Source organism: Acipenser ruthenus, chromosome 10, assembly GCF_902713425.1.
Source record: "Acipenser ruthenus chromosome 10, fAciRut3.2 maternal haplotype, whole genome shotgun sequence".
NCBI classification, from domain to species: Eukaryota; Metazoa; Chordata; class Actinopteri; order Acipenseriformes; family Acipenseridae; genus Acipenser; species Acipenser ruthenus.
Window position 1 is genome coordinate 23,670,144 of NC_081198.1, and position 17,989 is coordinate 23,688,132.

Sequence of the window (17,989 nt, forward strand, 5' to 3'; positions counted from 1 at the left end):
GTTAAGTGTGTTGGTTTTATTATTAACAAAGCTTCAGTTAAACACTGTATGTTTACCGAGCTAGACACTGCTCAGTGTGGTTTTGCTAAATAACCGTTTTTCATCTTTTTGAAAGTTTGTTTTGTTTATTTGATTATTTTTGTTTTTAATGTTTTGTCTACAATAACTGAACTGTTTAAACTGTCCAGTTTTCTGAACTTTGCTGTGCTAAAAATAAACATCATTGATCAATGTAACATCCTGGTCATTCTGCGTCTTCCTAACACCTCCCTTGGTCGCAAATCCATTCTACTTTTTGACAGGTGTACTAGGAGATGATGGCTAATTAATGTCATAGAAGGAGTTACCGGGTGTTTTGAAAATGTTATTCACTTGAAAGACAAGAACTGTCAAGGCAGATTCATGTTTGAGATTTAATTAAGACTTAAGAAGTGAAGTAAAAACTCTATAAAACCCAAGGTAAAACCAAAGTCAAGTGTCACTCAACTTGCTAACTACAAGCTGATGTGATCCATGCTCTGTCAGGGTTGTATTTAGAAGTCTTTGCCTTTTGAAGACAGTTTCTGTCCTTACATTATATTCTACACTTCCATATATTTTGGAAGGTAAGAACTATTTTGAATCTATATCTCTTTAATGTTGATGCATTGCTATAAGGTATAGGATTTATGTTTTAGTTGTGAAGAGTGATATGTTGGATGCTCTAGAATTTAGCGGTGGGCATTTTTAGTTTTATGCATGCATAGCTTAGGGGCAAAACATGCACATATTGAAGTATTTATGCTATTATTAGTGATGGGTACAAAGCCTCACCCGCTTCGACTCGTCTCGAACCATTAGAAGCAAACAGTGTTGTGAATCAAAGGTTCAATTGGTTCGCATGAAGCAATACATCACATGACACAAATGCCAAGTTCTACGGATCCTCTGAAGCTGCAGACACTCGGGGTATTCAGTCATGTACGCTCACGGAGTAAAATCTTGCTGACAGTGTCGTAGGTGCACTATCGAAACGTTTTGATGGTATATTTACAAAAGAAGACACAAACCACTAATACAACGCTTTACTTCGAATCAATAATGCTTTGTTGAAGTAGGTTAGAACTGGAAGGAAGAATATACTGTTTGTCAAATTACATTTTAAAATAATTTCAATTAATCTTTGTTAAATTAATATATATATATATATATATATATATATATATATATATATATATATATATATATATATATATATATATATATATACACAGACGTGCTCAAATTTGTTGGTACCCCACCACAAAAAACGAAGAATGCACAATTTTCTCTGAAATAACTTGAAACTGACAAAAGTAATTGGCATCCACCATTGTTTATTCCATATTTAATAGAAATCAGACTTTGTTTTTGATTTTTTATTCAACATAATATTGTAAATAATAAAACAAATGAAAATGGCATGGACAAAAATGATGGGACCGCTAACCTAATATTTTGTTGCACAACCTTTAGAGGCAATCACTGCAATCAAACGTTTTCTGTAGCTCTCAATGAGACTTCTGCACCTGTTAACAGGTAGTTTGGCCCACTCTTCCTGAGCAAACTGCTCCAGCTGTCTCAGGTTTGGTGGGTGCCTTCTCCAGACTGCAAGTTTCAGCTCTTTCCATAGATGTTTGATAGGATTCAGATCAGGACTCATAGAAGGCCACTTCAGAATAGTCCAATGTTTTGTTCTTATCCATTCTTGGGTGCTTTTAGCTGTGTGTTTTGGGTCATTATCCTGTTGGAGGACCCATGACCTGCGACTGAGACAGAGCTTTCTGACACTGGGCAGTACGTTTTGCTCCAGAATGCATTTATAGTCTTGAGATTTCATTGTGCCCTGCACAGATTCAAGGCACCCTGTGCCAGGAGCAGCAAAGCAGCCCCAAAACATAACCGAGCCTCCTCCATGTTTCACTGTAGGTATGGTGTTCTTTTCTTTGAAAGCTTCATTTTTTCGTCTGTGAACATAGAGCTGATGTGACTTGCCAAAAAGCTCCAGTTTTGACTCATCTGTCCAAAGGACATTCTCCCAGAAGGATTGTGGCTTGTCAATATGCATTTTAGCAAATCCCAGTCTGGCTTTTCTATGTTTTTCTGTCAAAAGTGGAGTCCTCCTGGGTCTTCCATGGAGCCTACTTTCGCTCAAAAAGCGACGGATGATGCGATCAGAAACTGACGTACCTTCACCTTGGAGTTCAGCTTGTATCTCTTTGGCAGTTATCCTTGGTTCTTTTTCTACCATTCGCACTATCCTTCTGTTCAATCTGGGGTCGATTTTCCTCTTGCGGCCGCGCCCAGGGAGGTTGCCTACAGTTCCATGGACCTTAAACTTCTAAATAATATTTGCAACTGTTGTCACAGGAACATCAAGCTGCTTGGAGATGGTCTTGTAGCCTTTACCTTTACCATGCTTGTCTATTATTTTCTTTCTGATCTCCTCAGACAACTCTCTCCTTTGCTTTCTCTGGTCCATGTTCAGTGTGGTGCACACAATGATACCAAACAGCACAGTGACTACTTTTCTCCATTTAAATAGGCTGAATGACTGATTACAAGATTGGAGACATGTGTGATACTAATTAAAGAAACTAATTAGTTTGAAATATCACTATAATCCAATTATTTATTATCTTTTCTAAGGGGTACCAACAAATGTGTCCAGGCCATTTTAGAATATCATTGTAGAATAAGCAATAATTCATCTCTTTTCACAGCTTCTTTGCTTTATTCTATGACATACCAAAGGCATGCAAGTATACATGATAAAATAGCTTTTAATTTCATCACTTTTCAGGAGGAATGAAGCATTATTTCAGTGAGCTGTAAGGGTACCAACAAATTTGAGCACGCCTGTATATATATATATATATATATATATATATATATATATATATATGCTGGCTACTACTATGTGAAATTGGGGGAGTTTAATTATTGTTAATTATTATACAAATAAATGTAATGATTATTTGAAATGTTTTCCAGAAATAATTGTTAATAAAATGTCTTTTCAAACCTTTGTCAAAGAAGTCTTGAATTCAATATTATTTCACTGTGATACATCAACAAAATAAATATAATTTATAAATATCAAATTGCTATACCATTCGAAAACACCATTACACCTTAAAGCACCATATGTTGATGTTTGTGTTATTACTGTGGGATCCGTGGCGGCTCTATGAGTTTAGTGTGAGGAAGTAATCAACCTCAATCCAGAGGTCCGGGTTCGCGTCCGCCAAGTCGTATATGTAATATGCTTTTTTTTTTTTTTAATAAAAAATATATATGGATGTATATGTAGAAATCTTTGTATTCAAGTATGTTTTACTGAAATGTAATAAAAGAAACATTATTATTATGTTACGTTTCTATATATTATGCACTTTAAAAACACTTTTTTTTTAAATGTCCAATAGGCTTTAATTGACTTCGGGTTACGCTTCAAGTATGTTGTATGCTTAAAAATAATCTAGCCATCCGAGAGACGCCGATGAGACACTGAACTAATGACCCATTAATGCTATGCCTAATACTAGAATGCCTATGAGTTTTGGAGAGGGGCTTCAACTGATTCAACTACGTTAGTGCGGAGCTTCAAATCATTCACGAGGTTCATTGCTTCATTGAGGCTTCAAATCATACACGGGGTTCATTTCCTCATGAGGCTTCAAATCGCTCACAGGAGCTCATTGAGGCTTTGGATCAGTCACATGATTCAGTGATTCACTACTTCAGGTGATTCAAATGACCACTGCTTCATGTGAAGCAAACAAATGACGTAACCCGCCTCGAACCATCTGAAGCAAACAGTGTTCCGCATGAAGCAACACATCACATGATCTGACTGAACCAGAATCAATACAATGCTTCGTTGAAATATAGCCTAGATTACTCCCGGAAGGAAGCATTTATTATTTCTTTCTCTTTTTTTCAATTTGTTTATTAAAAAAATATCAGCAAATATGATTATTTTAGCATTTTGGAAAATGTAATTATTATTATTTTTTAAAATCTAAAACAGGTTCTCTACACGCATACTTCCTCACAGGAGCAGGGATTCGATCCTGTGCTTGACAAGCATTTCTAATTACACGACTTACTAACTTGTTGCGCCACCGGGAAACTGGCTAACAATGAAATATCAAATATCTTACTTGTTTCATCACTAATTTCCCAGCCGAGTACATCAGGTCAGATATGTCTACCTTTCTAAAGCAACATTATCGTGTTTTTGATTGTACAACAATTTTACATTTCAAGTATGATAATGCGTATGCGTGACTGGCTTTTTTGTTGGGTAATCACATGTGTGGTTGATATATAACCAGATAATAGAGCAATTATAAAATGTAACTTCATTTTGTAAGTCACAAATGACACTGACAGAGCCTTTAAAAAGCATGCTTTACGGTGTCTTTCGTGTACATTAGGCTACAGATCATTATTTATAAATACCAAGTTCCAGGCAATAGCAACCTGTGTGTAACTCGTATGTTCAAGTTCAAGTATGTTCAATGACGCGGCTCTACCAATAGATGTCACTATGGAGCACGAAGCGCTTCAAGTGATTTGGCTCAGTGAATCTTTTATGAAGCAAATGGTTCAGAGGGTTCAGTGGTTCAAGAGGCTTCACTTTTCTCACCACTAGCTATTATACCAGTTAAGGCACCGGACCTCCCAGATTGCCTGTCAGTTGGGATTCGACATAGTCTCTAACTACTCTATCCATTTGTAAGCATTTAATAAACTGAAGGAGTACTGATACTACTCTGATTCGTCAATACTTCAAATCGAATGAGTCTGTGTGAGCTTCTTGATCCACTTACAGGAGTCCGAAACATCTTTATGTCCTCCTGAACATCTACCCTGAGTTTAAGAGTGTGCTTAGAGTATATATATATATATATATATATATATATATATAAAGAGTATGTGCAAATCTGACACCGCGGAGGACTCTATTGCAAGCAGCATTCTGGTTATAGTTGCATATTGTTTACAAATACAGACATTATACTTCGAATTACAGTACTGTACAGGGTTTACTTTTCTTTGACCATGCAGTCTCAGCAGTGCATTACACAACCTCACCATAACCTCTTTAGATTGGTTCTCTACACCTTTGGCTGTTTGATTGCTTCCCCACACTGTGTGGTTTCTGACAGTGATTAGTCTATTTCAGCATTGAGGTCTGTCTCTTGGTATGTCTGTTCTAGTTGTACCCTTGATAGGGCAGATAGTTTGCAGGTGTATCAAATTGATGATTCGGATTATATACCTCGGTGCCGTTCTGTGATAAGTGAGTGAAAACCATTCTAAAAGAGTAAAACACAAAGTCCAGTGTTATAGGCAGACTGGCCGTTGGAAATCATAATAAATAGGGCAACTTTCAAAATACTTTTTATCCTTCCACCAGTACAAAATAGCACCTATACATTGTCTTTAGAAGCTACGTACCCATGTAAGTTGTTATTAGGGTGACTAGACAGCTCTGTGTTCACCAGGACAGGCTGAGACAGTTCAGGTTTACAGACACCCATCCTCACCAGTGCATTTAACAAACAGGTGTGCAGGGTTTCCGGGTTTCGGTGATTCCCTCAGATTTTCCACTCTTCCAATAAAAAATATTCAATTGGTCCTTGATGAGCCATTCATGAATCTAAATTAAAACTAAATGTACTGGTTGAAATTGTATAGTTTGGCAAAAGCATTTACAGGCACTTTTGCCAATGACGAAGAGAACGAGATTTTGACATTTTAAAGGAAAGAAATCCAAGGAAATCAATTAGCATTTACATTTTATACAATTCTATTTAATTTCTGTTATTGTTTCACTACAAAAATGATAAAAATGCTTATAAAAATAACGGCAACAAGTTTTTTTAAGCAGTTGACCTAGACATTCCAGAGGTGATTCTCCCCTAGCCCTGCAGAAAGACAATTCTTACTGCACAGTCATTTTGAGCCAGTCTTTATATCCTAAAGGAAGTCATGTGATAGGAAACACCCCACCCCTATAATTATTTCTTTTAAAGTACCATTATAAATGGTCCACACAAATATCAATGGGTTGTTCGCTGCTGTATGGGGTATACGTCTGTCCAGTGCAACATAAAAAGATATCCCAAACATTTTCTCTGGTAAATGGAATGATCTTGAAATCAAGTTCAGATAAGTATGATAAACTCCAGTAAACAGATTTCAAAATATGTGTTTAAATTGAGGTATTTTTAATTGTAAAAGAGGCTGTTTATCTTTTTGTCAAGTCTACATCTTCAGGTAGCCAGAAAGAACACTGAAAGTGATTATTTTGTTCTGAATAATATATATTCAGAACAAAATAATATATATATATATATATATATATATATATATATATATATATATATATATATATATATATATATATATATATATATATATATATATTTACAACATATGAATTTGTTGTTTTACTTTTCCTGGAATATTGGAATTCAAAATTGATTAAAAGTTGTTTTCTTAAGCATCTGTTTGTGTGGTACTTTGGACAGCTATTTGGCTTCATTTTTTTGGTACCTGTAAAGCAGAGAATGACCAAATCCATTTATTTTATTTAATAAAAACACAACACAAATAAATTATAACCCATGGAAAACAAACTGCTTACCAATTTGAACACATAAGGTATGTTTTGGTTTTAATTCAAGTAACACTACGGTTTAATACACAACACATTTAAAAGAACAATATTGTTGTGTGTTACAGAACACCCTACATTGTTTACAACACATTACTTTATCTATGATGTATCCCTTGTTGTCAGTATAGTTTTAAACACATTTCTGATTGTTTTAATATTTTTGATTCACACTTCATAATCAGCTGAAAATACATTAATCTGCATCATTAGCCAGAAAAGATCATGTGTGTTTTAACATACAGGGTGAAACATTTGCACAGCATTGTTGTTTTACATTGTTATCAGTTGTCCTTCAATGTTGACATTATTGAATAACTCCCTGATTGCCAAACAGTCTCAGTCACAGACATTGCTCCTTTGCAGATCATCCTCCACGTACCCTCCAGTTTTCTCAATGATCTGACAATGCTGTGTGAATTATGAATCAGCCTGTAGAATATCGAGTTCATGCTCCTTCTTACAACCATGCTAATTTCCACAACAAGCACTCATTCAGAGCAGCAGCTTTGTTGCAAGCGGGAGCATGATCTGGATACACTATGATGTTTTTAAGAGAACTTCTCTCCTCCTGACGAACACGCCTGAGAAATATGTTATCTATTCATATAAATATATGAGGTGTGAAAAAAACATGCCTACATTGAAGAATGTATGGAAAATAGATACAGCAAAAGCAAAGTATTGCGTATCTTGAAACACTTCAGGGTGTTCAGTAACACTTTATACAATCAGCATTGTTGAATTCAGGAACTTGTCTTACAATAAGCTTGCACATGTTAGCAGATAACACAAGATAGCAACACTTTTACTTTGCTTGCACAGCATGGTGCTCTTTGCAGATCTCTCCTTTTCCTCGCAGGATATTTCTTTGTAACTTGTGAGTTGTTTGTGTCGTATTACAAGATGTGTTCCACCTGCACTGCAGATCAAAGGACAGCTTTGAAAGATAGGCCTGTTTATTGTCCATTGGTGTCTGTAAGAGAGCAGCATTTTATTAAGTAAAAATAGCCCTTAGAGCCATCTTCATTCATTTAACATAGTTTTGATCTGATTGGGGCTGCAGATGTGTTGCTAATCTGTAATAGTGGACTTCATACTGAAGGCTGAGTCAATGAGTACAGATCAGGACGTTAAAAATGCCTTGATTCCTCGTGGACTTTGTACTGAAATGCCCATTAATAGAGGTTCACTATGTATTGCGATATCTTTAAAAATACAGTTTAATACAGACGTGCTCAAATTTGTTGGTACCCTTACAGCTCACTGAAATAATGCTTCATTCCTCCTGAAAAGTGATGAAATAAAAAGCTATTTTATCATGTATACTTGCATGCCTTTGGTATGTCATAGAATAAAGCAAAGAAGCTGTGAAAAGAGATGAATTATTGCTTATTCTACAAAGATATTCTAAAATGGCCTGGACACATTTGTTGGTACCCCTTAGAAAAGATAATAAATAATTGGATTATAGTGATATTTCAAACTAATTAGTTTCTTTAATTAGTATCACACATGTCTCCAATCTTGTAATCAGTCATTCAGCCTATTTAAATGAAGAAAAGTAGTCACTGTGCTGTTTGGTATCATTGTGTGCACCACACTGAACATGGACCAGAGAAAGCAAAGGAGAGAGTTGTCTGAGGAGATCAGAAAGAAAATAATAGACAAGCATGGTAAAGGTAAAGGCTACAAGACCATCTCCAAGCAGCTTGATGTTCCTGTGACAACAGTTGCAAATATTATTAAGAAGTTTAAGGTCCATGGAACTGTAGCAAACCTCCCTGGGCGCGGCCGCAAGAGGAAAATCGACTCCAGAGTGAACAGAAGGATAGTGCGAATGGTAGAAAAAGAACCAAGGATAACTGCCAAAGAGATACAAGCTGAACTCCAAGGTGAAGGTACGTCAGTTTCTGATAGCACCATCCTTTGCTTTTTGAGCGAAAGTGGGCTCCATGGAAGAAGACCCATGAGGACTCCACTTTTGAAAGAAAAACATAAAAAAGTCAGACTGGAATTTGCTAAAATGCATATTGACAAGCCACAATCCTTCTGGGAGAATGTCCTTTGGACAGATGAGTCAAAACTGGAGCTTTTTGGCAAGTCACATCAGCTCTATGTTCTCAGACGAAAAAATGAAGCTTTCAAAGAAAAGAACACCATACCTACAGTGAAACATGGACGAGGCTCGGTTATGTTTTGGGGCTGCTTTGCTGCTCCTGGCACAGGGTGCCTTGAATCTGTGCAGGGCACAATGAAATCTCAAGACTTTCAAGGCATTCTGGAGCGAAACGTACTGCCCAGTGTCAGAAAGCTCTGTCTCAGTCGCAGGTCATGGGTCCTCCAACAGGATAATGACCCAAAACACACAGCTAAAAGCACCCAAGAATGGATAAGAACAAAACATTGGACTATTCTGAAGTGGCCTTCTATGAGTCCTGATCTGAATCCTATCAAACATCTATGGAAAGAGCTGAAACTTGCAGTCTGGAGAAGGCACCCATCAAACCTGAGACAGCTGGAGCAGTTTGCTCAGGAAGAGTGGGCCAAACTACCTGTTAACAGGTGCAGAAGTCTCACTGAGAGCTACAGAAAACGTTTGATTGCAGTGATTGCCTCTAAAGGTTGTGCAACAAAATATTAGGTTAAGGGTCCCATCATTTTTGTCCATGCCATTTTCATTTGTTTTATTATTTACAATATTATGTTGAATAAAAAATCAAAAGCAAAGTCTGATTTCTATTAAATATGGAATAAACAATGGTGGATGCCAATTACTTTTGTCAATTTCAAGTTATTTCAGAGAAAATTGTGCATTCTTCGTTTTTTGTGGTGGGGTACCAACAAATTTGAGCACGTCTGTATATGGCTTCTAGAATATCCACCAGAAATCAAAACATCCAACAAATTTCAAAATTTAGATGATCAAAACCAACATCAAGAGTACGAAAGACACAACATCCAGGACCCTATAAACAGTGCTGTCCAGGCAGCAAAAAGCAGGGAGGTCATGATTGTTGGGGACTCCATATTGAGAAACACAGCAATTTCAGTTCGCAGTTTGGACCCCCTTACTACAACAGTGTGCTGCCTTCCAGGAGCCTCTGTCACGCACATCACTGTGAACGTGGACAGGCTCCTAGAATGAACAGGATACGACCCGGTAGTAGTCGTCCACATCAATACAAACAACATTGGAAGAAACAGGCCAAGATCCCTGCAAAACAATTTCAGAGAGCTAGGAAGGAAATTAAGACAAGACCAAAAGTGTGTTATTTTCTGGGATACTGCCGGCACCTTGCAAAGGACCATATGGACAGCTGGAAATACAAAATCAAAATGCATGGCTGAAATCGTGGTGCACACAGGAAGGCTTCATCTTTCTTGAACATTGGAGCACATTCTACAACAAGGACTATCTATACAGGCGGGACAGACTGCACTTAAACAAAAAGGGAACCAATTCCTTGAGGAGGTCCAGAAGCATTTAAACTAGAAAGGAAGGGGGGAGAAAATAAAAAAGAGAGGGGAGACCACATCAAAACAAAGGCAACAACTCAAATTATGAAGGTATGAAACAGAGACTAACATAAGTAGATTGGAGTAAAATAGAGAAAACATCCACAAAAAAAGGATGGCTGTTTTTTTAAAAAAAATGTAGTACTAGAGGCACAAAACAATTACATCCTAAAAGTAGACAAATCTAAATCTAAAACAAAATGGCCAAAATGGTTTAATAGATCAATTTTTAAAAAAAATCAGCAAAAAAAGGCACTTTAAAGATCGTTTAAAAGGGACCAAAAATAAAGTACACAGAAAGAGTACTTGGAACTGCAAACACAAGTCAAAAAGGAAGTTAGAAAGGCCAAGAGAGAGATAGAAATCAATGTTGCTAAGGGGGCTAAAACCAATTCCAAAATATTTTTCCAATATTATAACAGCAAGAGAACATTCAAAGAAGAGATTAAATGTCTAAGAGGCACAAATGGCAAAATCATAGACAAAGAAAAAAAAAATAGCAAATATATTAAATGTTTACTTTTCACAATTTTTTACAAAGGAGGACACGGACAACATGCCCCACATGTGAACCTTTTCCTCACTAGGTATCCAATATGACTTCTTGCTATGCATATATATGCGTATATATGAATGGCTCCTGGTCAATAAGAAGATTATTAATCCATAAGGGAAGCTTCCTTACCTTCCCTGTGGTGCTTCCTTTGTCTGCTATAGAAGTCTTCCCCCACAATACCTGAGAGCACAAGAAGGATCCCCAGGGATAGGAAGATTCTGATGTCATTCCCCAGCCCGTATGACTCTGAATTGTGGGAGAGACAGAATCAGTGGTTGCACCGGCTGTGTGGAGACACAACACAGGGATAAGAAGTATTTCTGTGAGCCGAACCTGACCCCCCTGAGCGGCTCATCTACATGTTAACATATGAAGAGCAGGGGTGACAATTTAATCTCATAGTATAATGTGTACAATAGTGTTTATTAAATCTTCATAGTTAGGTTAAAAAGGTGGTCAGCTTTACAATATTTGTAATAATTCAGACCAACATAAATTTGATTTAATGATGTAAATAGTGGAAATCAAATATTTAAACCTGTTGTTTGTGGCCCTTACTCTATTAGTGAAGGCACTACATTCCTTTCTGAGTACCCGTTAAGCATGTGTTTGTACTGCTGGTATATAAATAAACAGGGCCTCATTTTTGATGTGGAAAAAATAGAAAATTATGAAAGAGATGATCCCGGTAATTAGTTTAACTGATAAATACAATTTAGGCCGATAATGAGGAGTAACCTACAGCTATGGCCAGAAGTTTTGCATCACCCCATAGAATTAACACATTTTACTTCATAAAGTTGAATAAAACCTGCTAAATAATCTTACATTAATATATTAAAATTACATACTGCTTTCCTTATACGTAACAAAAAACTGACTGAAAATTAAAAAATGTGACATTTTAAAATCTAACATGAAACTCTGTACTACTAATATGGCTTGGGGTAGACTTTTTAGTAGTTTCTTTGATGCAAAACATTTGTCCAGATCTGTATAAACCCTTCTTTACTAATCCAATCTGTGGAATTCAGTGTCAGATAGATATATAGGGATGCCTGTACAAAAAGAGACACATTTGTATTACATCAAACATATTTAAGTAAAAATAAATGTCATGTCTTTCGTGCACATTTCAAACTGGCAGATCATACTTGCTTTTAATTGCCGACACGGCTGCATAGGCACAGGAAAGTTGAATTGTGTTATAATGGACCATTAGTTGTTTATAGTTAAAGCATATTAACTGAAATTATATTGCATTAAAATAAAAATGGTATCAAAGGTACATGATTAAAAAGCTTCAAATGTAGGGCCTATATACATTGTGTGAAACTTTATTCTCATGGACCTGACTGCCCGAACGTGACGGACATAAGAAATGTACAGAATAAAGTTTTCAGATGTACTCGTCATTTAAGTTTAGGACGAGCAAGCGTACTAAGTTAGTCTTATCCTTCACAGTACTAAGTTAATCCACTTGAACAGGATCATCATGAATCTGATTTAGTACACTGCAATCAGGATCTTCAATCAGTCTAATTTAGCAGATGATCTACCTGTGATGATTAACTTTTTGTACGCTGTAATCGGGATTAGGTGTACTAACTTTAGTCCAATCAAGTGGACTAAACCTGGTTAATCCACTAGTTAGACACACCAAGTGGACTAAATTTAGTATGCTGTAATTGACGCAACATTCCCCCAGCCTAACTATTCTAACTATCCACTCTGTTACACCTGTATAAAACATCTAAAGGATGCTTACAGTTTTTTGCAACTGCCATACTCTTGAACACAAATTTGGGGTTGTCATTTTCTTTACATGCACATTTTAGTTTACTGTATCTTAGTGGACTATACACAAATATTGTATGTAATAATAATAATAATAATAATAATAATAATAATAATAATAATAATAATAATAATAATAATAATATCCAGCTGAAATTACGTACCATTCAATAGCCACTGGGAAAGTTGTTCTGAACAGATATAGCAGTTTCAGCAGTACAGTCTATATTTTAGACTACAGTATGGTTATAAAAAATAAAATTGGTCTAGTTTTAAAAAAATTATTTTATTTAGTTTAGTAAAATTATGAAAAACAAACAGAATCACACGTGCCTGTTGAATTGTTTTGTTGGGTCTTGGTGGATGTGGTTGGACTTGTCAAGCATTCTGTGGGTAAATAAACAATGTCATTTAGCAGAAGTAGCAACATTTGCAGACAACAGGGACAAATTTAATGATGTAAATAGTGTCAGATCTAAATATCGTCTTCTTGAAATTAAAAACCTGATTCTTTGCGGACTTTGTTGCACTGTATTTTTATTGTTAAAAAGTGGTAATGTTTGAATCCACCGCTTTTTCAGTCATTAGAATAGTGGCTGCATTTCCAATCAAGAGAAATATCTCCAACTGTTGTCATGCAAGTTTAGAGGTCAATTTCCTTTTGAACCACAGTTTCAGTACAATTACACAGGTTTACATGTCATAGCCCCGAAGACAGACATACTCTAGAGACTCTCAGTTTAGATGTCTACTGTTTGGATCAATTGACCCCAGCATGGCAGCAGTGTGGAGCAGTGGTTATGGCTTTGGACTCTTGAACGGAGGGTTGTGGGTTCAATCCCCGGTGGAAGACACTGCTGCTGTACCCTTGAGCAAGGTACTTTACCTAGATTGCGCCATTAAAAACCCAACTGTATAAATGGGTAATTGTATGTAAAAATAATGTGATTCTTGTAACAATTGTAAGTCGCTCTGGATAAGGGTGTCTGCTAAGAAATAAAATAAATATATTTTTTAAATGACACAAAGTGAAAAGCTCAGGACTTACCTGTCACATCAAGGTAGACTGGGCGACTGCGTTTGTTGTTTGCTGAGTTTGCAATCGTCTCTTTTCCATACACACAGGTGTAGTTTCCAGTATCATTCCTATTCACTTTTTTAATGGAAAACGTGACAGCTGGTAAGCTTTTGGGAACGGGATGTGAATCGACATAGATTCCATTTTTATATAGAAGGAAAAAGTCCTCTTTTCCTGTTGCATCTCTGCGTTCATTTGGTATCATGCATTTAAACGATATGTCCGTTCCTTCCATTGCACTCTGTTTGTCTAGCTGAAGCATGACTGAATACTGTGACTCTGAAAATACAGTTTAATTAATATACCTTATAATACTTCTTAAAATATACAATAATAATACAGCTCTCCCTAAAAGAAAACTACATGTAAACCCAAATTACCAAAAGGTTCTACCAAAGTAGCGTGGCAAAATGGTGAGACTTATTTTTATTTTTGCATGTAAACCAAGCCAATGTTGTCACAAGCTATAGATAAACTTAACAAGCAGACATAACAAAAATAGATTTCAAGAAATAATCCCCTTATACCAGATTAAAGTAAGATGCCCGTATTAAAATATGTTTCTTCCAGTTTTTATATTAAACTCATTTAATTTCTTTAAAAAAATAGTTACACCTTAATAGACAGTCAGATGTTTGTTAATCTTAGCCCTGAAGACAGAAATACTTTAAAGAGACTGTAACACTGTTTAGATGTTGCTTTTCGTCTATTTAGATCCTCCACTGTTTGGATCAATTGACCCCAGCATGACACAAAGTGAAAAGCTCAGGACTTACCTGTCACATCAAGGTAGACTGGGCGACTGCGTTTGTTGTTTGCTGAGTTTACAATCGTCTCTTTTCCATACACACAGGTGTAGTTTCCAGTATCACTCCTATTCACTTTTTTAATGGAAAACGTGACAGCTGGTAAGCCTTTGGGAACGGGATGTGAATCGACATAGATTCCATTTTTATATAGATGGAAAAACCCATCTTTCTGTATTGCATCTCTGAGTTCAACTGGTATCATACATTTAAATGATACATCCATTCCTTCCATTGCACTCTGTTGGTCTAGCTGAAGCATGAGTGAATACTGTGACTCTGAAAATACAGTTTAATTAATATACCTTATAATACTTCTTAAAATATACAACAACAATACAGCTCTCCCTAAAAGAAAACTACATGTAAACCTAAATTGCCGAAAGGTACTACCGAAGTAGCGTGGCAAAATGGTGAGACTTATTTTTATTTTTGCATGTAAACCAAGCCAATGTTGTCACAAGCTATAGATAAACTTAACAAGCAGACATAACAAAAACAGATTTCAAGAAATATTATAGTTACCAGATCAAAGTAAGACGCCCGTATTAAAATATGTTTCTTCCAGTAACACCTTAATATACAGTCAGTCCGATGTTTGTTAATGTTAGCCCCTTTCCTTACCTTGTACATTCAGGTAAATCGGAGGACCATGACTGATGTTTTTCACATCTCCTGGATTCTGATTTCCATACATGCAGGTATAGTTTCCAGTGCCATTCTTCCTGATGTCTTCTTTTACAAATGTGACAGCTGCTATTCCTCCGGGCTCTGGCAGTGAGCTGACCTTCTCTCTGTTTTTATATAAATGAAACCAATTCCTCTCCTTGTTTGGTTGTTCTCTATGCACAGCTGATATCATACATCTGAACTCAACGGTCTCCCCTTCCACTACAGATGTTTTCGTAATTTGAAGTATCGCTGTACGGAGTTGATCTATTTGTTTAAAAAATGTAAAAATAAGAGATGAGAGACAACAAGCAGTTTAGCAAATAGAACATGAACATTGTATTATTGTGTGATTAACTACAAATTAGAATTTTAGCATAACACTAGTATTTATATGATGTGGTTAATATCCATAATAATACATATTGCTTTACCTTTCTGAGTTTACATTTGGTACAGTTCATCCATTAGGAATATTACAAGTGTGCATGTAAAGGGAAGGATTGATAGAGACAGGTCCCTTTTTAATTTATTTAAGCACTAGGACCCAAGGCAAGGTAATGCCGATATGCAGATTGACCTTTTCACTTTAAGGACACACATTTTATATGTTCCATGATCATCTACCCAGTTGGTGTTTTTCATGGTAATATTAAGCAAAAATAACTTGAATCTGAAATTGTAGGAGATAAAGTTCTCCCAGGACACCCCTGGATCAGCCCTGCATCAGCGACAGCAGGGTGCAAACACACCCCAGCATGTTTAAAATGAACATCTCACAACCCAACAGGGTGCAAACACACCCCAGCATACTTAAAATGAACATTTCAAAACTCAACAGGGTGCAAACACCCCCCAGCATGTTTAAAATGAACATCTCAAAGCCCTTCAAGCCCCCGGGATCACCTTATACGTGAATAAACGGTAATTGATTACCTTTCTGTACATTTTTGTGCTACTTTTGTACACATTGGCCTTGGGTTTCACATACCACAACCACACAGCTGCTGCTTGCTGGCAGAATAGATTGCTTGTGGTGCCAGGCAGCTGGGAGAGATGTAGAAAGGTGTATGGCAAAATTACTGATGTAGTCCAACTTTTTATTTTTCTAGCCCTATGTAGTCGATTTCCAATTTTATAATGATACAAACATGAAACTGTGCATCTATGTGTGTGTAATAAATGCATTTGAGAACTGCATTCTTTACAGTATCCTGATTACCCGATACAGTGCAGTATTTTATTGCAATAAATATGTTTTTTTGCAATAAAGAATTATCTTTCATAAAGGCTGCCCCTGTGACACAGCTCCTGCTGACCTGCAAGAGAGACAGGCAGTTTGGAATGTCACCACCCCAAGACCTCAAAATCACAAAGACAAGCAATGGTTTGTTTAGGTATTCACTATATTTTGTACATGTTAAGTTTAAAAGGCAATTATTTTGAAAGCACGTGTTTAAAAAAAAAAGTATTTACTTTTTTTTTCATTTTTAAAGCTCAGCACTCAAACAATGCTTATCTAATAAAGATCTGTTAAATGTGAATAGTTTTATGTTGTTGGGTTGCATTTGCGCCACATCCCATCTGCTCTTTACAGGATTAATTGCCTCTGGTGAATAGTTTACACGTGTTTATTGCATAAAACCCAGTCAGTTGTTTGAATTTTGCCTGAAGTAATGACTGGCATCTTTATCATTGTGAAATGAAGATACTAGCCCAAGCGTTTGTCTTCTTGACTTTGTTTCACGACAGTTTCATCTTCACTGCAGAAACAAAATATTAAAAGGTGTAGATGGTAAATGTACGTTATGTTATTTGGGTGAAAATCACAAAGTTTTTGTTCCAAATTATCGTTTGAACATTTTCTTAAAGGCACCTGTTAATGTTAGAAAATTAGAAATAAACACTACTAAGAGACTTCACATTCAATTCCCGTTATTCATTTATATTGTAATCAAGTATTAAATTATTATATCTTATTACATCAACGTCAGAGACACACATACCTGTCGAAACCAGCAGAACGTCTCCAACTGCAAAAACTAAAAAACAATCAATTATTTAAAAAATAAGATAAGAGTATGTGCAAACATTTAAAAAAGTTATGAAAAAATGATACTTACACAGCATTATTAAATTAATATCCCAAATCATTTTTGAAAGCTGTCCAATAACTTTACTTACAGTATGAATGTCATCTGTTTGTAACAGAATGAAATATCACAGTAATGGAATTACAACAGTTCCCTAAATAGATATGCGGAAATAATACTGAACTGTTTCTGTTCCACATGTATTTCTGATACAATCAAGGAAACAGATTGTGGTAGAGAGGCTGGATGTCGATGGTGGTCAGGATGCAGAAAAGAAACTCAGGACTTAAGAACTGCAAGTTTATTTTTCTTAAAACAAATCATAAACAAAAACAGAGCTCACTGAGCCAAAATAGATACAGAAAACCCCTCCCCCTGTCACTATCATGCTGGGTTTTAAAATAAAAATACAGGAACATTTGTCTCTCTTCCTGTAACAGCAAACTTCTCTGTTCCCAACTCCCTGGTCGTCTCCCTAATGGAGCTCTGGGCTCTCTTTTTATAGGATGTGGCTGCTCCCAATTATCACCAATTATTTGGGAGCAGCCACATTCTCACATGTCCCTGCCAACCAAAACACACACACTCATACTATTTCAGTGGAAAGCAACGAAGTAGAATTACTTTGTTAAACTACTTAAGTATTTGTTTTTGGGATCTGTACTTTACTTAAGTAGTTTATTTTTGGGATACTTGTACTTTTACTCAAGTAGTTTTGTTTAGAATATATTGTACTTTTTAATGCACTACATTTCCCAGAAG

The 17,989-nt window shown here is 36.1% G+C and overlaps 1 protein-coding gene across 4 annotated transcripts; it reads right to left on the bottom strand.

Annotated features, from left to right (window-relative positions):
- Positions 1 to 6,675: 6,675 nt before the first annotated feature.
- Positions 6,676 to 17,482, bottom strand: LOC117404475 (obscurin-like). Of its 4 annotated transcripts, none has more exons than XM_059031958.1 (8): positions 17,258 to 17,482; positions 17,141 to 17,176; positions 15,090 to 15,401; positions 14,436 to 14,540; positions 13,630 to 13,734; positions 12,915 to 12,968; positions 10,914 to 11,030; positions 6,676 to 7,685 (listed from the first exon to the last, which is right to left on the bottom strand). In XM_059031958.1, exons 1-8 carry the CDS (start codon positions 17,286 to 17,288, stop codon positions 7,669 to 7,671), a joined length of 777 nt encoding a protein of 258 aa, XP_058887941.1. In that variant the 5' UTR covers positions 17,289 to 17,482; the 3' UTR covers positions 6,676 to 7,668. The 4 variants fall into 4 exon arrangements, with proteins under 4 accessions (XP_058887941.1, XP_058887939.1, XP_058887940.1 ...); XM_059031956.1 differs by having other exon boundaries at positions 13,630 to 13,938; XM_059031957.1 differs by having other exon boundaries at positions 14,436 to 14,744.
- Between the last annotated feature and the right edge of the window lie 507 nt (positions 17,483 to 17,989).

What these genes read in the sequence shown, in the direction of transcription:
- LOC117404475 (XM_034924285.2), bottom strand. Translation starts at nt 17,288, where the DNA reads ATGATTTGGGATATTAATTTAATAATGCTGT. An exon ending in TATTAATTTAATAATGCTGT is followed by an intron (nt 17,177 to 17,257) that starts GTAAGTATCATT and finishes ATTGTTTTTTAG; the next exon opens with TTTTTGCAGTTGGAGACGTT. An exon ending in CCAACAAAACAATTCAACAG is followed by an intron (nt 11,031 to 12,914) that starts GCACGTGTGATT and finishes CCCACAATTCAG; the next exon opens with AGTCATACGGGCTGGGGAAT.